Source organism: Melanotaenia boesemani, chromosome 2, assembly GCF_017639745.1.
Source record: "Melanotaenia boesemani isolate fMelBoe1 chromosome 2, fMelBoe1.pri, whole genome shotgun sequence".
NCBI classification, from domain to species: domain Eukaryota; kingdom Metazoa; phylum Chordata; class Actinopteri; order Atheriniformes; family Melanotaeniidae; genus Melanotaenia; species Melanotaenia boesemani.
This window is the reverse complement of record NC_055683.1, coordinates 3605257-3626582: the sequence shown is the minus strand read 5'-3', so window position 1 is coordinate 3626582 and position 21326 is coordinate 3605257. Positions and strand designations below refer to the sequence as shown.

Below are 21326 nucleotides of genomic sequence, written 5' to 3'. Positions count from 1 at the left end.
TCCATCAGAACCAGAACCAGGAAGAAAAACCTCCATCAGAACCAGGATGAGGAAGAAAAACCTCCATCAGAACCAGAACCAGGAAGAAAAACATCCATCAGAACCAGAACCAGGAAGAAAAACCTCCATCAGAACCAGGATGAGGAAGAAAAACCTCCATCAGGACCAGAACTAGGATAGAAAACATCCCTCAAAACCAGAACCAGGAAGGAAAACCTCCATCAGAACCAGGATGAGGAAGAAAAACCTCCATCGGGACCAGAGCCAGGAAGGAAAACAGCCATCTACTAAATCATTTAGTTTCATCTATAAAAGTTATTGTTTTCTTTTTAATAAACAAACAGAAAACTTGGTCTTTAAGTAGATGATGGATCAGAAATTAAAGGAATTATTTATGTTTGCAGGAGTTCTGTATCAGTTCATAATTATAATAAAAACTTGAATCTGGACTAAAATGTTTCTTTTTTGGCACTTTGATGATTCAGCCAATAAAATTACCGGAAAATAAAAGCAGAACGAATCATTGGCCGAAGGACCACAGCATGTGATTAATGACATCACTGGTTTTCTACCAATAACAGCTCTGGTTCCGCCTCTGGCTCAAACGTACTTTATGATTCTCATTAATATTCAGAAGGGCCAGAGAGTTCTGCTTTCTGATTGGCTCAGATGGAAAAGTAATTCTATCTGGGATATCTTTTTTCTTTTCATATTCCATCCTGTAGAAATGAACCAAAAAGTGGAAATAAATTAATATTAATGAGACATAAGCCAAAAAATACATTTTATTATCAATCTCACAAACAGCAGAGATTAAACGTCACTTTGTTTAAACATCCAAATATGTATAAAATAAATGTCTTTTTTTACATTTTGTTTATACCTAATAAATATTTAGTGTAGTAATTTCTCCAATTCTTGTTGTAAAATAGACCTTTCTTCTGTAACTGCAGCAACTAAATCTTTATTTACATTTTTATTGACCTTATAAACCCTTTTCTACACAACCCCTTCCCCTCCTTCATCTCATGCTACATGTACTGCAAACATAAAAACATATTTCTCACATTCAAATAAACTTTATAGATCATGTGACTGACGACGGAGACAGAGAAACAATCCATGTGTTTATATTCTTCTAACTGAGCAGAATCAGACCGAGCTGGTCATGTGACAGTTCTGATGATCACAGGATCCAGTCTAAATGATTTGGATGCACAACTTTTGGTAGCAGAGGGGAAAGTTTGGGTGAGACAGGACAGACCCTCCTTCCATAAGCTAAAATAATCTCTACATCCCTTTGACACAGTTTGACCCATTAAATGACGTGTTAACTGAATTTAATCTCCCAAATAAACACATTCAACACACGTCCTAACTAAAGGCTGCCACACAGAAAATCCCTCAAACTGGCTGGTTAGTTGCTTTCTAAGGCAGCCGACAGTCATGTGACCACCTTCCCTCTGAGTTAAAGTCGCTCAGGGACATGAAACCGTTTTCTCCAGATCTTCAGACAACCCAGCCTTTTCCCCTGACAACTCATTTCAAGATGGACCATTTGATCTGTTCCTTGGCCGACTGCAGAACCTGAAAACCAGAAAAGAACAAACTCAAACATGTGACTGATGCTCATTAAGTGTAAGATAATTAATATATTCAGCCAGCTGTGGATGTGTGGAAACCAGAGCTGACTGAAGGAGAAACTCAGATAAAATCAGTAGTAAATAAAAACAGCTTGAACTCCTGCATGAATAAAAACATACATTTTATTTCTACAAACATGCGCAGTGATGATTTTTTATTAATCACATTTTACGTAATTTATATCCACTCTACAAAAATATGTATGAAATGCCATTATTCTATAATGTGCATATTCTATAAAAATATAGCTATAATATTGGCTTTTCCTTTGTATCTCTGACACACAAACTTGCTGATAGTGATCAGTGAGTTTCAGTTATTGGATCTACTGAAGTTCTACCATCCTAGCTCATAAAACAGCTCTAAGATAAAGTCCAGTAAATAAACAGAAAGGTATGTGGGATTTTATTCTTTAACTCCTTGATGGATATTTTTGCTACAAACCACTTCTGGCCATTTTATTTTCTAAAATCTGATTTCTTTTTATAAAGAAAATATTTATTTACTATTGTTATGCATTTACTTTCATATTTATCTTTATCCATTGTTATTTTATTTGATATTTAATAATTGTATTATATTCCTTTTTTAAATTATCATTTATATTTCTTTACTGTATTTATTTTGTTTTTCTGTAATTATAAATAAAGTTAGGTGCTGAGGGGTGAACTTTCACTGTTACAGTTCCACGTTTGGACAGCAGAGGTCAGGTTGAGCCCACAGCCAGCCTCCACGTTAGAGACCATCAGATGTGCCCAGACCCGGTTCAACATGAGGGGAAGGTTGATGGACGGTGCGGTGAAGCGTCCATCAGACTATCAGAACACATTCTGCTGCTTTAAATATGAAACGACTGAATTCCACCATCTAAACAGGGTCTCCTTCTTTATGACTACTCCTCATCACCAGTGAGAACGTTGTACCACATTCCAACAGCAGGTGGCGCCAGATATTCATCCAACATTCCTACATCTGATGTTTTACTTTGTCAAAGCCTGAAATATGAGCAACACCAGAGTGAAATCTGGTGGAGCTGATAACTGAACAGCATCATGGACCGCGTACAGCGGGGGAAGCTCCAGCAAAGTGTGAAGGAAACCTGTCTGGATCATGGCTGTTAGTGGTATTTTAAGCTTTTGAGGCTGAGCACATGGACCAATGTACTTTAGAGACTGGAGTAGTTGCACACCATGAGACACAGAACACTTCTTTGTCCATTCAGAGAAACTAAATATGTATGTTTTATCTTAAAAATGACTAAATTTATCTTAACTCTTGTAAGTTGCTTCAATTTACTATCCTGTTGGGTCATTATAGTATAAAAAAACAGTCCTTTCCCAAAAATGGCTATAAAAACATTATTTTATTTATTTATTTATTTTTACTTTTTTGCTTAAATCACTCAGTCAAAACAACTAAATATGTAATTATTCAAATAATTTAAACCCTTTAAATGACAATCTAAACCATGTTGCTGTTTTTATTAACCGCTCCCCCCCCAAAAAAAAAGAAAACAGAAAATGAGTTATTTTTGATAAAATTTGGGAGCTGGGAGATTTTTTTTTTTTAGTTAAAAAACATTTTGATATTTAAATAAAACCTCCCTAACATGTATTATATAGAAATAGTCAAGTGCACCTTACTGAACAATGCACAAAAGAAAAGGATTAATCCGAATTAATTATTATTCATAATTACTGTTAGTTATTCCAAAAGGACAAAAAAAGGTCCCTAATAAGAGTCCGCAGCCACGAGTCCGCAACCACGAGCCCGCAGACACGAGTCGGCACGAGCCCGCAGACACGAGTCGGCACGAGCCCGCAGACACGAGTCGGCACGAACCCGCAGACACGATTCCGCAACCACGAGCCGGCAGCCACGAGTCGGCACGAACCCGCAGACACGAGTCCGCAACCACGAGCAGGCAGCCACAAGCCCGCAGACACAAACGAGTCCGCAGACACGAACCAGCAGCCACATGTCTGTAGCCACGGGTCCGCAGCCACGAACCCACAGACACGAGTCCGCAGACACGAGCCCATAGACACGTGTCTGTAGCCACAAGCCCACGGCCACAAGTCTGCAACCATGAGCCGGCAGCCACGAGCCCGCAAACACGAGTAGGCAGCCACGTCTGTAGCCATGAGTCTGCAGCCACGAATCCGCAGACACAAGTCCGCAGACACGAGATGGCAGCCACGAGTCCGCAGACACGAGATGGCAGCCACGAGTCCGCAGACACGAGTCTGCAGACACGAGATGGCAGCCACGAGTCCGCAGACACGAGATGGCAGCCACGAGTAGCCACGATGTGTGCTGACAAACTCCTATGTCAGTTAGAAAACAGTATGAACTGCTGGGTATCCTGACTGGTGTGTATCCTGACAGGAAATGTGTATCATCGGTGTGAAAGACTGTGCTGTGGAACGTGGACGCTGTTAGTAGAAACTTACATTAGAGGTCAGAGCCAGTTTCTCTGTTAGCTGCTGTTAGGGTTTAAGCAAAAACATAAACAGAAACTTAGTAAATTCACATTCACACATGCATATGCACAAAATCTGTTAGAGGCAACACACATGTTAGACATGAGCAGGAAGACATCAGGAGTTATTTAACATCCATGCTGTTAATCTGTCGGCATGAGAACTAGTTGCTGTTCTCAGAAAGATGTCAGTCAGTGTTCCAGGACCAACGATGTCCAGTGTGTGAATGAGCAGCTGAGTGTTTACATTTGCAAACTTTCGGTATCTGTGGGCATCTGAAGCATTCGCACAACAAATCCATGAAAACCTGCTCCCATTACAGTTTCTCTGAACGTCCACATTCACATAACAACAAAGTAAAGCTCAAACGTGAGCTCTAGAGGCTCATCGAGTTTACCATGTCGGATGTCCTTTTTTATGGCTTACATGTGGAAATATTGGTAAATATATGAATTATTGGTTTTACACCATCCTGGTGCCCGAACCAATAAACAACTATGACCGGATCATGTCTTAGATTATAAACAGTTTCCTGCAGCCGAATGATCTGCTGCCTGGTCCGAGCCACAGCTGGGAGATGTTTGCGGGAGGCAAAGAATTTATGACAATATTAGATTTAATCTAATTTATTCTGATTAAGTTATCAATTATAAATCTGCTTAACATGTTTATAGTTCATCCAATGCCACCAAAACCACTACACCTGGTCTCTGCAGATCCCGCAACGCTCCATGACGTCAGGTACCGAGACGTTAGCAGGACCTCCAAGTCCTGAGATGAAGCTACCACAGATCAGACATCTCCAACATAAAGCTATATCTGCTACTCTGACACCTTAGACTCAGCTAGAGCTCTGCATAGTAACCAGAGACACCAGCAGAGGCCATAGCGTGGTGGACAGACAGCAGAAGCTGTGGCTGGTTATCAACAGCAACACCATGGAGAAGGAAAGTTGGTATTTAATGGGACCATCAGCTGATCATAAGTAAGGATGTTATTATTATTTAATTTCAAAATTATTCACAGTGTCAAAATATTTAATTACATTACTTATTTAATTAAATAATTGTAAAATATCCTCAATATCCCGACTTTCCATGTGGGATCATGTGGGATCATGTGGGATCATGTGGGACCATGTGATCAGATCAGGAAGGTAAACAACATGCGTGTGTTACTGCTTCGGTGTTTTTATGGGAAAGTCCAGCAGAGGAAGAGTTTTTCCCTCCGAACTAATGGATGAAATCCTCCTGGTGGGATGAAACATGAGGCAAGTGTGATGGTGGAGGACGTCTTAGCCTGGAAAGCAGGACATGAAACAGGAAGTCCATCCAGCATGTTTCACCTCCTGCAGGAGAACCAGCTGGTTGTAGCACAAAGGAAACATTCAGTAACTGGTTAAACTGGACGTGAGGTCTGTTTACCGGTTCGTGTTTGATGGTCTGTAGCAGAAAGCATGTTTAATTCCGGATATGTGGTCTTGTACCATGTGTTACAAAAGTCTACGTCCCTGGTCATGAACCAGCCTCTGGAGCTCAGACTTCTGCTGCAGGTCATTCAGACATGGCACATTTAGTGGAAAGCTGTAGGTGTGAAAGGGTTTTAACTGGCTGAAACAAGCCTCATGTCTGGATACCTGAACTGGAAACCATTATGGACTTTAACCTCAGCAGTAGGAGACTAGCTGATCCCGGGTCTGTGCAGGAGCACTGTTTGTTTGTTTATTATAACGGATATAACAGAGACAGCTTTAAAAAAAGGCTGTAAACTATGTGATATAGCTATGTTTTAACCTGGTGTGTGCGTGCTTTTTACCTGGGTCACACTTTGTTCTGTTAATGGGTTTTCATCCGCCTGTAGGAGAAAATGACATAATCATGTGTTGAAGAGAGAAAAGTTAAACACACAAATCACAGCAGGCATCATTAGAAGTGCTTTCACATCAAACAGCTGGTAAACAGCTGATCAGGCTCCTGCAGGGGTTTAAATCATGCTGGTGGAGCGGCTGCAGGGTTCAAAAAGTCCAGTTTCCCAGAGGAAAACGTTTGAAACGCTGGAGATCATTCGGCTGTTAGCACCACCAGCATTAGTCTGCATGCTCGCTCACCATGCATCTGTCTCACCTACTCCATCCCCGCCTGTCTCCCTCTCCCACCCTGTCTACAGCAGCTGGCTCCTGTCTGTTTGAGCTTCTAGGTTACCGGTGATGTAATCAAACAGGACAAAGCCATAGGCTGGCTCTGACATGAGCTGGCGGCAACCAAAAGAAGAGACAGAGAGGTGAGGCCGGAAAACGCTGAAAACAACAAAAATCTGAGCGTAGCTGCAGGAGAACCTGTCAGACATGTTCTCCTCATTTTAAAAGATTCACTGATATTAAAGCAGGAATGATCACTGATCATCTTACCCTGTAGTTGACCTTCTGAAGGACCTGCTGTGGGTCACTCTCCAGAATCACCCTGGCAACAGAATAACACAACCAATCAGGAATGACTTCTGCACAAGCAGGATTGGGATTATTTGTGCGATCGTTTTATGGCATTTTATGCACAAAAAACAAACAAACAAACAAATAAATAAATAAGTAAAAAATAGGTTTTTGGCTCAATGAAATTATGGAGACAGTGTGAACATCCATACATAAGAAAAGCCGTGCACCAGGATTAATGAAACCTTACACCTCACATGATCTTAGTAAAGTTTCCAGATTTTACAGAAGAGGTCTGTCTTTAAATGCATCGTGTATGTCAGATAGTCCAGCAAGACCAGGTCTAATATCACTCTCTGCCATCCCGGAACACTGTTGTTGATGATCCACTGCAGGAAAATGTTCTTCCTTGAAGCAACGGTCAAAGGACAGCAGAGTTTCTCATAGATGTTATGGCTCTGCTCGGGGGTCCCACAATAAGAAATTAAGAATAATAAACCTTTATTAGTCCCTCAGTGGGGAAATCTTGCAACAGTACAGGCGCAGTAAGCTGAAGCACACAGGTGGTTTCAAACAAGAACACACACACACACACCTAATAAATAATATGTACAGCATCTGGTCTAATTAAATATCTATCTAAATTAAATTTCTAGTAAGACAGAGGCAGTGAGCAAGAGTTCCCACTTCCATGAGAAAATGCAGTCAGCTAGCAGGTTAATCTGCACTAACAATGAGCAGAACATGGATGAAACCACTTCTCTTACCCTCCATCAATGATTTCGTCAAACACCAGGAAGACTCCGTCCATGTTGTCCAGTAAACACTTCCGCTCCACGTTTTTCCTGCAGCACAAATGCTAACGTTTGTTAATCAGTCGTTCCCTGCGTGATCACAGCAGCTTAAATACTTCCTCACACCACCGACTGCAGGAGTGGAGCATCTATGGCACCACAAATGGGACAAAGCTGAGACTATTCCTGAGAGCCCCACTCGGCTACATGCTTGTAGCAGGAGGTTTTATTGATCCTCTAGCAGCTGATTTGATCAGTGATCAATCTGCAGCGGGACCTGAGCCACCGGTGGAGGGGAACTGAGGAGACTACTCGTTCTACACGGGGGGGGTCATTTCCCTGTATCATCTCAGACATGTGTTAGCGTCGGAGAGGCTAAAGATTAGCTTCCCTTGGCTGGATTAGATGCTTCCTCTGGTGCAAATTGCAGGTTTGATATGGGATCATATTGATTCAGTGTTTACCGACATCACAATTTCTGCTACTGTATGATTTCATCTGATTCAGGACCCAGAGATAAAAAAAGAATTGGGAACTTCGGCTCTACATGTGACCCATCTCTAGATGCACTAGACCAGGGGTCTACAACTCCGGTCCTCGTGAGCTACTGTCCTGCACGTTTTAGATGTCTCCTACTACAACACACCTCTACACAAGCCTCTTAATGACCCAGTGATTTGAGTCAGGTGTGTTGCATCAGTGTAGAATCCAAAACCTGCAGGACGGTAGCTCATGAGGACCGGAGTTGGAGAACCCTGAGAGCAACGGGCTGCAATGTGTCGGTGGCCGGGAAGCAGCTGGAGGGGAGGGGGTTAAGGGCCTTGATCAAGGGTCCACAGTGGTTCACCTCTGTTGCCACTCCGGGGACTCAAACCCAGGTTCTCCAGATGTAAGGCCACCTCTGTAATGTTATATATTAATGTTATAAATATGAGATTAAGGCTGATTTAACCCAATCACTTCCATCCATTTAAAAACGGAATAATCTCAGTTTCTTCCTGATCAATCAGATAAATACCAAAAACAGACTGAGGTACATTCTGGATGTTGAGCTTTAAAATGTTCACATCATGGAAAAGAAACGTGAGAGAATGCAGTTCTGTTTGTAGACATTAAATCAGAGTATAGTGGAAATAATAAGTTATAATAACCAGATTAGTACAGTCTATCACAGTTGCACTCCTTTGTTATATACATTTTCCTCATCAGTTTACAATAAGACATTTTGGTTGTTAGAACAAATAAAATGGAAGATATTTTTATATTTTCAGTTTGGACCAATGATGTTGGCTCATTGATCAGTGCAGATCAATGGATTGTTATATACAAGCAGACATATCTGCTTCTAATATTTAATTAATGTCAAATCTGGGGTGACGCCACAGGAGGATGGAAACAGGAGGGTTGGCATTGCCTCAGTTCCTTCCTGTTGTCTCCTGTTCTTTTACATTTTAAGTATCGTTAATCACCTTCCAACTCTGTTCTCATTATGAAGCAGTCTCACAAAGAGCAAAGTATCAGTCTTGATCCTTTTCGGCCTATTATTAAATAGCCCACCACATTTCTGCAAAGCTTTTCAATAAACGACTACAATTAAAAATTAATGTACAACTTGATTTGCATTTTAATATTTCCAAACAGAATGTTTGGTTTAGCTTGTCAATGCTGCAAAAGATTCAAAGTCTGACTCAAAGGATTAAAGACTGGAAGATCCACCGTGGGATAACAGCAGCTTCACATTTACATTCAGCACCGTCCCATTCAGATTATACCCTATAATAACACAAACACTCCACGTCTCACAGCCTGGATTACATTTTCACCCGTTCCTATAACAACCACATCAACCATTGTTTGCCAGTTATGCTGCTGCGAGAAATATTCTCATGCGCACACAGCGAGGCGCACACTAACAGCTCTGAACAAGCATAAATTAAGTTCTGCATTTATTAGTCTGCTTGTTTACCACCAGATTGGTTTTCCTTGTTGAACATCTGGATTAATAGACTCATGACGTTCCTGACAGGCTTCTGACACATTAATAAATAAAATCAATCATACTTTTAACTCATCCATTAAAAAAAAAAGACTACAGGAAGAAACATACCTGAGGATGTGACTGAGAGAGTCAAACAGACAGTTGAGTACAGCCATCAGCATGAGCTAGCAAGAAAGAAAATAAATATAGAAATCAATAAAAGCAATGATGTTCAATTGATCAGTTTTGTAAATCAGCTATAGCTAATACCCAGCTATGACTAATGACCAGCAAGGCTAACACGTAGCAGGGCTAATGTTCAGCTACTGTTAAGGCGCAGCTATGACTAATGTACTGCTATGGCTAACACACAGAGCAAGGTTTACACGCTGGATAAGTGCACAGACTTTTAAAAAACTAGCTTAAAAAAATTTAGAAAAAAATATTTTTTGTCAGCTTGAATTCTATATAAACCACCTACGTAATATTCCCAGAATGAGGAGCATGGTGTCTCAGAGTGATGCAGGAAAACTAGTTCATGGAGCTTTTCCTTCCAGATTGAACGAATGTAATTCCTGATTAATGTTCTCCATCTGGTCCAAGGTGCTGCAGCGAGGGTTCTGATGAGGATCATCATCAGAGATCATCTTTCTCCAGTTTTATCTTTTCTTCATTGGCTTCCTGTTAAATCCAGAACAGAATCTAAAATTCTTCTCCTCACATATAAAACTCTTAGTGACCAAGATCCACTGGATCTTAAAGATCTCAGAGTTCCAGATTTTCCCATCAGAGCTTCACTCTGACTGCAGGTTTGCTGGTGGTTCCTAGAGGTTCTAGAAGTAGAATGGGAGGCAGAACCTTCAGTTATCAGACCCGCTCTGTGGAACCGATTTACCAGTTTGGCTTCAGGAAGCAGACATCATCTCTACCTTTTAGATCATCCCCAAACTTTCCTTTCTGATAAATCTAGGTCTGGCTTGGTGACCCTAATGGCTGTTGCATACTCCGTGAGAACAGAGAAACCTGTTCTCTGTCCCACGGCTGCGAGAACAGAATGATTTGTTTTCTTGCAGCTTGTTCAACACATAATGGAAGCAGAACTTTTATCTTGTGTGGTGTCTGACATCAATTGTGTGATTAGTCAAATTTGAAGAGGGTGAGATCAGGAAGTACGGAAGTCTGTACAACACATGTAAGACACAGACATCACTGAACGGAAATCCCTGCACCACCACAGACTAGGTTTCTTGTGAAGTATGAAATGTTTCTGACTTAGGGCAGCCCTTCCTGATTCTGATGGAGGTTTTCCATCCTAGTTCTGGTCCTGATGGAGGTTTTCCGTCCTGGTTCTGGTCCCGATGGAGGTTTTTCATCCTAGTTCTGGTCCTGATGGAGGTTTTCCGTCCTGGTTCTGGTCCTGATGGAGGCTTTCCATCCTAGTTCTGGTCCTGATGGAGGTTTTCCTTCCTGGTTCTGGTTCTGATGGAGGTTTTCTATTCTGGTTCTGGTTCTGATGGAGGTTTTCCTTCCTGGTTCTGGTTCTGATGGAGGTTTTCTATCCTGGTTCTGGTTCTGATGGAGGTTTTCCTTCCTGGTCCTGGTTCTGATGGAGGTTTTCCTTCCTGGTTCTGGTTCTGATGGAGGTTTTCTATCCTGGGTCTGGTTTTGATGAAGGTTTTCTATTCTGGTTCTGGTTCTGATGAAGGTTTTTCTTCCTAGTCCTGGTCCTGATGGAGGTTTTCCGTCCTGGTTCTGGTCCCGATGGAGGTTTTTCATCCTAGTTCTGGTCCTCATGGAGGTTTTCCGTCCTGGTTCTGGTCCTGATGGAGGCTTTCCATCCTAGTTCTGGTCCTGATGGAGGTTTTCCTTCCTGGTTCTGGTTCTGATGGAGGTTCTCTATTCTGGTTCTGGTTCTGATGGAGGTTTTCCTTCCTGGTTCTGGTTCTGATGGAGGTTTTCCATCCTGGTCCTGGTTCTGATGGAGGTTTTCCTTCCTGGGTCTGGTTTTGATGAAGGTTTTCTATTCTGGTTCTGGTTCTGATGGAGGTTTTCCTTCCTGGGTCTGGTTTTGATGAAGGTTTTCTATTCTGGTTCTGGTTCTGATGGAGGTTTTTCTTCCCAGTTCTGGTCCTGATGGAGGTTTTCCGTCCTGGTTCTGGTCCCGATGGAGGTTTTTCATCCTAGTTCTGGTCCTGATGGAGGTTTTCCGTCCTGGTTCTGGTCCTGAGGGAGGCTTTCCATCCTAGTTCTGGTCCTGATGGAGGTTTTCCTTCCTGGTTCTGGTTCTGATGGAGGTTTTCTATTCTGGTTCTGGTTCTGATGGAGGTTTTCTATCCTGGTTCTGGTTCTGATGGAGGTTTTCCTTCCTGGTCCTGGTTCTGATGGAGGTTTTCCTTCCTGGGTCTGGTTTTGATGAAGGTTTTCTATTCTGGTTCTGTTTCTGATGGAGGTTTTCCTTCCTGGGTCTGGTTTTGATGAAGGTTTTCTATTCTGGTTCTGGTTCTGATGGAGGTTTTTCTTCCTAGTTCTGGTCCTGATGGAGGTTTTCCGTCCTGGTTCTGGTCCCGATGGAGGTTTTTCATCCTAGTTCTGGTCCTGATGGAGGTTTTCCGTCCTGGTTCTGGTCCTGATGGAGGCTTTCCATCCTAGTTCTGGTCCTGATGGAGGTTTTCCTTCCTGGTTCTGGTTCTGATGGAGGTTTTCTATTCTGGTTCTGGTTCTGATGGAGGTTTTCCTTCCTGGTTCTGGTTCTGAGGGAGGTTTTCTATCCTGGTTCTGGTTCTGATGGAGGTTTTCCTTCCTGGTCCTGGTTCTGATGGAGGTTTTCCTTCCTGGTTCTGGTTCTGATGGAGGTTTTCCTTCCTGGGTCTGGTTTTGATGAAGGTTTTCTATTCTGGTTCTGGTTCTGATGGAGGTTTTCCTTCCTGGGTCTGGTTTTGATGAAGGTTTTCTATTCTGGTTCTGGTTCTGATGGAGGTTTTCCTTCCTGGGTCTGGTTTTGATGAAGGTTTTCTATTCTGGTTCTGGTTCTGATGGAGGTTTTTCTTCCCAGTTCTGGTCCTGATGGAGGTTTTCCGTCCTGGTTCTGGTCCCGATGGAGGTTTTTCATCCTAGTTCTGGTCCTGATGGAGGTTTTCCGTCCTGGTTCTGGTCCTGATGGAGGCTTTCCATCCTAGTTCTGGTCCTGATGGAGGTTTTCCTTCCTGGTTCTGGTTCTGATGGAGGTTTTCTATTCTGGTTCTGGTTCTGATGGAGGTTTTCTATCCTGGTTCTGGTTCTGATGGAGGTTTTCCTTCCTGGTCCTGGTTCTGATGGAGGTTTTCCTTCCTGGGTCTGGTTTTGATGAAGGTTTTCTATTCTGGTTCTGGTTCTGATGGAGGTTTTCCTTCCTGGTCCTGGTTCTGATGGAGGTTTTCCTTCCTGGGTCTGGTTTTGATGAAGGTTTTCTATTCTGGTTCTGGTTCTGATGGAGGTTTTTCTTCCTAGTTCTGGTCCTGATGGAGGTTTTCCGTCCTGGTTCTGGTCCCGATGGAGGTTTTTCATCCTAGTTCTGGTCCTGATGGAGGTTTTTCATCCTAGTTCTGGTCCTGATGGAGGTTTTCCGTCCTGGTTCTGGTCCTGATGGAGGCTTTCCATCCTAGTTCTGGTCCTGATGGAGGTTTTCCTTCCTGGTTCTGGTTCTGATGGAGGTTTTCTATTCTGGTTCTGGTTCTGATGGAGGTTTTCCTTCCTGGTTCTGGTTCTGATGGAGGTTTTCTATCCTGGTTCTGGTTCTGATGGAGGTTTTCCTTCCTGGTCCTGGTTCTGATGGAGGTTTTCCTTCCTGGTTCTGGTTCTGATGGAGGTTTTCCTTCCTGGGTCTGGTTTTGATGAAGGTTTTCTATTCTGGTTCTGGTTCTGATGGAGGTTTTCCTTCCTGGGTCTGGTTTTGATGAAGGTTTTCTATTCTGGTTCTGGTTCTGATGGAGGTTTTCCTTCCTGGTTCTGGTTCTGATGGAGGTTTTCTATCCTGGTTCTGATGGAGGGTTTCCTCTCCACTGTCTCCTTGTACAGCTCATGCTGATTTAAGGAGATCTGATCCAGTCTGTCGGTTTTTCCCCAGCTGTTCATTATTTTAATAACACAGTTATTATAAACTGGACTGTTGTGGACCTTATGATGGATTTGTTTTAACTGGATTATATTCATAATGAATTGGATTAAATTGAAGTGTCTGTAAGTGGCTTACAATGACTTTTGCTTGTTGTGAACTGGGGCTGTATAAATAAAGCTGAACTGAATTCCGACAAAACACATTAAATATTCCCATTTCCACAGGGTCCCACTCTAATGAAGAAATAAGTCTGAAAACTTTCCAACGGTTAGAACATCTGAAGACCCAAACGAAGCAGACTTCAGAGCTAAATTTCTCCTTTTATTTCACACATTATTATGAACAAGTATGTGTTTCATTAGTGGTTCAGGTGGTGCTGGTTTTTTCTCCCTCAGTCCCGCACATCCAGTCATGTCACAATTTTTACTTTAATTATTTTCTACATTATGCTGAAAACATCCATGCTAGTGATACAGCATTCATCTGAAAACAAACCAAGCCCCTGAACGAGATGTCTTGTGTTTAATGCAGATTTATGTCTTTATTTTCAGATACACTGATCTACCCAAAGACACATTTTAAAAAAATATGATCCACAAGTTACCACTATTTAGTTTGACAAATTAAAAACAATTTACACGATCAACATCTGAGCCAAAGTAGATTTAAAGTTCCGCCCTCTAACAAAGCTTCTACTTTTTTTTCCTGTTACAAAAAGTGCAGAATTTGAATGAATCTCACCTCGTTTTCTTGAGCACTTCCCACCACGTAGAAGAACAGATCTATGCTGCTCTTATAGACGATGGTCATCCCCTCCAGGAAAGCTATCTCATCTACACAGATCAGGAGAGAAGAGTCACATCATTTCTCTTCTCACAACGTTTCAGTTCCTTCTGACCAAACATGTGCAGCATAGTCTGGTCTGTCCAGAGGACGCTGTCCCAGAAGTCTGCTGGTCTGTCCAGATGTAGCTTTGCCAACCTAAGCCACAATTCCCTGCGACCCTCCCAACAAGCCGCACGGTTCAGTCTGTTTGGGATGAATCTTTATTCTGATTGGACGTTCCATCGGATCAAAAGTGCTCCATGTAAACCCAGCTACTGATAATGATCAATATATCAGTGTATTGATCAGCAGCTCTTGGCTCCAAAGCAATAAGGATGGCCTCATGATGCAGATAAAATGAAATAGAATTCAACATTATTTATCTCAGAGAGAAATTATATATATATATATATATATATATTTATTAGGGCTGCAACTAATGACTACTGATGGTCGATTAGTCACCGACTATTAAAACGACTAGTCGGCCAATCGGATTATGTATCTCATGATTATTATAAATGGATCTTATTTCACTTTCAGCTTTGAAATCTTGCATGAGGTTGTTTTGTAAGTCTAACGTTCCTCCTCTTTAAGTATTCGAGCATTGCAGACGTACTTCCGTCACAAGGTCCTCTGCCGCCATTTTCCTCCCTAGTCCGCCGCCATTTTTTTCCCCTGGCGGACTTTATTGCGCATGTGAAACTTGCAGCAGAGATAAAAAAAAAAAGAAGACGATGTCTCACTCTGTAGTTTTTTCCCCCTCTTTGCGCATGTGCATTGTGCAACTCTCAGCAGAGATAGGATTAGAAGACGATGTCTCACTCTGTAGTTTTTCTTTTTTTGCCGACAATAGTCGACGGCTAAATTCGTTGTTGACTAGAAACTCAGAAATCGGCTCTGAAATATTTAACATGTTTAATGTTTCCAGTTGTCGGCTACGGCCTGTTTCGGAGCGGGGGGGGGGGGGGGCAGAGTAGATGTGCATACCAGGACGAATGAAGGAATTCAGAACAAAGGAAGGATGGGTGGGTGGGAGAGAAGAAGCAGATCGGGTATCAGCCGTGTGAACCAGGTGTTGATCAGGTTTCTCTGCTTCAGGTCTGAGTCGGAACCGGGTCTGGTTCCACATGGGAAACCAGGCTGGTGGAAAAACCGCTTCAGGCTGAGCAGACACTGGAGATGTGTGTGAGCGTTCACTACAATACAGCAGAGGGAAGCTGCAGGGCACAGACACCAAGGAATGAAGAACTTACTGTCTGCTTTGTGCGTTTTGTTGAAGACTTTGGCCTCAAAGTTCTTCTGCTCCTTCATGGAGGGGTGAAGCTCCGGGTCATAGTACTGAAAACACGTTAGACAGACGAGTGTTCACGTTTCCTCCACAACACACTGGACTGCTCAGCTTTGACAGGAAGATAAAACTCACCTTCGACACGAGTCTGTTTCCATCGTTATCAAGTATAAAAGCAGCCTTCACCGTGTAGAGGGAAGGATCCTGCAAACACACAAATCACATTTCAGATGCTTTTCCAGCCCAGTCCTCCGGCCGTCCAGCAGCACCACCAGCTTTCTGGTCTTTAACGTGGCCCAGCAACATGTTTCATCTGTTTGTCTGTGTGGAGGATTCAGAGCCGGGACAAAGTTCTGTTATGCACTGACTCGCACAGACTCACAGTCAGAGTGTATCACAGAACTTGGACCAGAAACTCAGAGCGTCCTCAGTCGGAGCACAGCGAGGATGAGGATCCATCGACTCACGCTAACAAGGTTCCTGAACTTTCCAGCCCAGCAGCTGCTTGTGTGTAAATGTTCTTCATCCTGCCCAGTTTCCTCCTCTTCCTCTCATCTCCACTCACCATCAACAAGTACCGCTGGTTTAGTGGTGAACATTCAGAATATGAGGACGTGGAGCATCAGGAGGAGTTTACAGGAAGCAGCAAGTTACTAGGTCTCATAAAAAACTACTAATCTGGAAAAGCAAATGAAAATGAATTATTTTACCCCAGCTGTCAAATGATCTCAAACATGCTAGTTTCCATAATTCCACCACCTTTCTGATGGGTTGGATGAAGATCAGCCTTAAACAAATCTAGCTAATAGACGTCAAGTTGGACAAAAAGTAGAATAAAGATTTTTTTCTTTAATTCTGCCTCCTTGTCACAGATAATAAAATGTTTACAGCAGCCTGAGTCTCTCATGTTATCATCTCATTTACTTTTCTCCTCGGAAATCTTCACGTTAAATCCAAGCAGACGACCAGAAACTCCTAAATAGAGGACAACATTTTCACTTCCTGACAGTTTGTTTGGAGGATTCATCCAATCAGCTTCCAGAAAAGGGAACCTGCAGGTTGCTAACTGCAGCCTATCACTGCATCTCCTGAAACTCAAACACCATAAATGAGTTAAACTATGAGGCAGAACTACATTCTGGCAGAAGTTTCCAACTCAGTGGCATTTTAAATGCAGGAATATCTTCATGTAATCGAAGATAAAAGTGGATTATTTCTAGAAATCCATCAGAAAACAGACTAGAGGGATGGAAAACAGAGAAGGGAGTTTGAGACGACTAAACTCCAGAAGGAGGAAAAGGAAACCTGCAGCTTTTGTCCAGATTTACTAAAACTAGTAAATTAAAGCGAGCAGAGTGCAGTTCATCTGAGCTTCAGTCCATGCTCCAGCTCGGGATCTGGACCAGTCATCCCACATCTGGACTGGAAAAACCAGTTTCAGTCTGGTGGCGTGTTTACATGCATTTAAAGGTCCGGTTCTGGTCTGACTGGTACAGACAAAGACGAATCCTGAATTTCCTCAATGCTGAATTTCACTTATTATTCATTAAACCTGCTGCTGGTTAAAAAAATATCTTCTCTTTTTAATACATAAAAGAAGAATCTGAGGCTGATTCAGTGCTGGATTTCCTCCGTCCGGGTGGCCTCAGGTATTTAACTTAAAGCAACACTGCAAAATTTACTGTCATCACAGACGGAGACCAGACGAGTTCATCCCACCTCCCGTCGTCTCCACCTGACCAGGTAGGAAACGATGGCGATGCAACATGGCTGACTGGTAACAAAAGGAGCTACATGTCTGCAGATTTATGTCATTCATGCAGTTATTTTTTTCATTCTGGTCTACAACCAATTCCCACATAATCAGACCAGAATACAACGATTTCCAGATCTCATCATCCACATTTTCTTCCCAGTAGAACATAAACATCACATTAGATGATGAAACTGAGACATTTTACCATGTGATGGAAAATATGAGCCGATAGTGAATCTGATGCTGCAACACGTCTGGAAAAAGTAGTTCCAGGATGACGTTCAGCGTCTGGGAAGTGAGGAGACGAGTTGCTGGAGTTTTAGGAGAGGAATGTTGTCCCATTCTGGTCTGATGCAGGATTCTAGCTGCTCTACAGTCCTGGACCTTGGTTGCTGGATTTCTGCTTCCATGATGCTCCAGATGTTGTGTATTGGTGAAAGGTCTGGACTGCAGGCAGGCCAGTTCAGCAGCCGGACTCTTCTCCTGTGAAGCCATGCTGCTGTGATGGACGCAGGATGTGGTTCCGCATCGTCTTGCTGAAATCTGCAAGACCTTCCCTGAAAGAGACGTTGTCTGGATGGGAGCAGATGTTGCTCTAAAACCTCCATGTACTTTTCAGCATTGATGGAGCTTCACAGATGTGGAAGCTGCCCACGCCATAGGCACTAATGCAGCCCCATCCCATCAGAGATGCAGCTTTTCACCTGTCCACTGATAACAAGCTGGATGCTCCCTCTCCTCTTTAGTCTGCAGGACACGCCGTCCATGCTTTCCACAAACTAGTTCACATCTTCATCCAGGTTTCCACTTTGCCTCAGAACATTTTAAATGAGCTTTGGTCCAGAGAAGACGGCGCTGGTTCTGGATCCTGTTCACATCTGGCTTCTTCTCTGCATGTTGAAGCTTTAACCTGCATTTGTGGGTTTCAGGGTGAACTGTGTTCACAGACAGTGGTTTCTGGAAGTCTTGCTGAGTCCGTGCAGTGGTTTCCAGTAGAGAATCATGTCTGCTTTTAATGCAGATGATCACCAGCATCCAGCCTTGTCCCATGCATACAGAGATTCCTCCTGATTCTCTGAATCTTCTGGTGATATTCTACACTGTAGATGGTGGATGTTCAAAGTCTGAGAAGCATTTTCCTGAAATTGTTCCACAGTTTTAGAGCCAGTTTGTCTCAGATTGATGAACCTCTGTCCATCTTTCCATCTGAGAGACTGCCTCTCTGAAATGCTCCTTTTATACCCAGTCATGTTACTGACCTGTTGCCAGTTAATCTGAATATTAATCAGCAAATGCTCCTCCAGGTGTTTCTGCTTTGTACCAGGTACTTTTCCAGCCTTTTGTTGCTCCTGTTCCAACTTTTTCCAGACGTGTAGCTGCATCAGATTCACTATCAGCTCATATTTTCATCACATGGTGAAAAGTCTCAGTGATATCATCTGATGTGTTGATCTTGTACTGTGAATAAAATATGACTTATGGGATTCTGTTTTTATTTACAATTTACACAGAGACATGATTTTTTTAAATGTGTAAACCAGTGTGTGACACTGAAGTTTAATAATTAATCTCAATAACAACAAGAAGAATCATCGGGTGCCATAAAATGCACCAACCTAAAAAATCCAAATAATGGCTTCTAGATTTGTTTTTCTCACCAGCTCCTACCAGAGCAGACAGAACCGTCTGACAGCAGCTCTGGTAACAGCTGCTAGAATAAAAACTTTTTCTTTTCGTGTTAAACTTCCAGGAAATCAGCGCATTGAAGAGTTGAAAACAGACAGATGACGAAGAAAAGAAAGATGACGGACTGAAAGAGTGAGTGAGCCTGGATAAACGGTGCGCGAGGTAGACCAACAGAGCGCGAGGGAACGGTGGACGTGGCACCTACTCTGCTGTACACGTCACTACTTTTCAGCTCAACACGAGCAGACTCGGGAGACCTCGCGGTGTCTTTCTACTCACTACAACTTATCTGTGCACGGACCGATCCGTGGGTCACTGCGTGCGCTCTTTACCGACCGCTCTGCGCGCGGAAGAAGCCCGTTTGTCGTGGAGTGAACAGCCGGAGAAGTTCTCACCTTAAGCGGGGCTGACAGGCTAAAGGATCAGGTCTAAACTCATACAAAAGTCAGGCTTCAAACACACCGACCAGAACCAATCCGGCCTGCGCGTGAGCATTTAAATAACGTCAGCTCCGTCCGCTCCTCTGAACAAATAAAACTGTGTTATGGATTATCTGCTGCCGACCCCCCCACCAGCCCACCTCCACGGCTCCCCCCTTCATCTCCACCGAAACTGCCGTAATGCAACAAATGTCCGACCGGCTAAAAATAAATAAATAACAACCACCGCTCCTGCCTCACCAGCAGGGCCATGCAGACCCCTGTCGGACCCCCAGACGCCCCGTGCACATGAAGCTCACCGGGGATGAGGAGTCCATGTCTATAGCCGCTTCGCTCTCTCCTGTGTTGACGTGGACTACCGCGAGCTGTCACATCGAGATCACGGCTTTTTTTTCTCTCTCTCTAATGATGGGGCTGTCCGGGCGCGCTCCCGATGCCGCATCAGCCAACCAGAATCGAGTCGAAGCCACGCGCACGTAGCCACCCACAACGCGCTGGAGACACGCCTCTTCCTCCTCTCTTCCGCCTCTGCTGTAGCCAGTGGCTGAACCAGATTTAACACAGTTGTTAAAATAAAAGGAGACTAATTTATTTATCTTCTAAAAAATCAATATGAATAATTAATTAACAGTCAAGTCTTGTTTCAGCTCAACTATGTCCCCATGTGATCTGAGATCCATGTTAGATCAGCTGCATTCGACACAGCTGATCACAACGTTCTGTTGCTGAAGCTTTGTTCATGTAAATGATGGGTCTACACACCAGAGTAAGTCATGGCGTTTCTCGGGGTTCTGCTTGGACCAATACTTTTCATGTTGTACATGCTTCCTTTAGATAAAATCATTAGAGAGCATGGTATGAATATTAATTTCTACGCTGATGATATTCAGATATACTTCTCTTTGAAGCCTCATGAAACCAGTTTGTTAGATTACAAAGACGTCTTAAAGACATAAAGATCTGGATGACTGAGTTTTCTCTTCTAAATTCAGACAGTGAGGTTGTTGTCTTTGGACCTGAACCTCAGGAAGACTCCCTCTTTCTATAGAATTAATCTAGATGGTATTACTTCGGCTTCCAGTCCTACAAGGAGGAACCTTGGAGTTTTTCTGGACCAAGATCTGTCCTTAGACTCAAATATAAAACTGGTTTCTAGGACCACCTTCTTCCACCTACGTAATATTCCCAGAATGAGGAGCATGGTGTCTCAGAGTGATGCAGGAAAACTAGTTCATGGAGTTTTTCCTTCCAGATTGAACGAATGTAATTCCTGATTAATGTTCTCCATCTGGTCCAAGGTGCTGCAGCGAGGGTTCTGATGAGGATCATCATCAGAGATCATCTTTCTCCAGTTTTATCTTTTCTTCATTGGCTTCCTGTTAAATCCAGAACAGAATGTATAATTCTTCTCCTCACATATAAAACTCTTAGTGACCAAGATCCACTGGATCTTAAAGATCTCAGAGTTCCAGATTTTCCCATCAGAGCTTCACTCTGATTGCAGGTTTGCTGGTGGTTCCTAGAGGTTCTAGAAGTAGAATGGGAGGCAGAACCTTCAGTTATCAGACCCGCTCTGTGGAACCGATTTACCAGTTTGGCTTCAGGAAGCAGACATCATCTCTACCTTTTAGATCATCCCCAAACTTTCCTTTCTGATAAATCTAGGTCTGGCTTGGTGACCCTAATGGCTGTTGCATACTCCGTGAGAACAGAGAAACCTGTTCTCTGTCCCACGGCTGCGAGAACAGAATGATTTGTTTTCTTGCAGCTTGTTCAACAAATAATGGAAGCAGAACTTTTATCTTGTGTGGTGTCTGACATCAATTGTGTGATTAGTCAAATTTGAAGAGGGTGAGATCAGGAAGTACGGAAGTCTGCACAACACATGTAAGACACAGACATCACTGA

General features: G+C 42.9%; 1 protein-coding gene across 1 annotated transcript; it reads right to left on the bottom strand.

The window, feature by feature from the left end:
• Positions 1-767: 767 nt before the first annotated feature.
• On the bottom strand, positions 768-19829 carry copz2 (COPI coat complex subunit zeta 2). Its single transcript, XM_041971066.1, has 10 exons — positions 19718-19829; positions 15672-15740; positions 15502-15586; positions 14162-14253; positions 9457-9512; positions 7323-7400; positions 6535-6586; positions 5943-5981; positions 4098-4130; positions 768-1587 (listed from the first exon to the last, which is right to left on the bottom strand). The coding sequence occupies exons 1-10, from the start codon at positions 19733-19735 to the stop codon at positions 1540-1542; spliced, it is 570 nt and encodes a 189-aa protein (XP_041827000.1). The 5' UTR covers positions 19736-19829; the 3' UTR covers positions 768-1539.
• Positions 19830-21326: the final 1497 nt, after the last annotated feature.

Bases quoted from the DNA above. Each gene is read 5' to 3' on its own strand.
- copz2 (XM_041971066.1), bottom strand. The intron at 9,513-14,161 runs GTGAGATTCATT...CTTTCTTGCTAG, and splicing joins GAAGTGCTCAAGAAAACGAG to CTCATGCTGATGGCTGTACT. The intron at 7,401-9,456 runs GTATGTTTCTTC...TTTGTGCTGCAG, and splicing joins TCTCTCAGTCACATCCTCAG to GAAAAACGTGGAGCGGAAGT.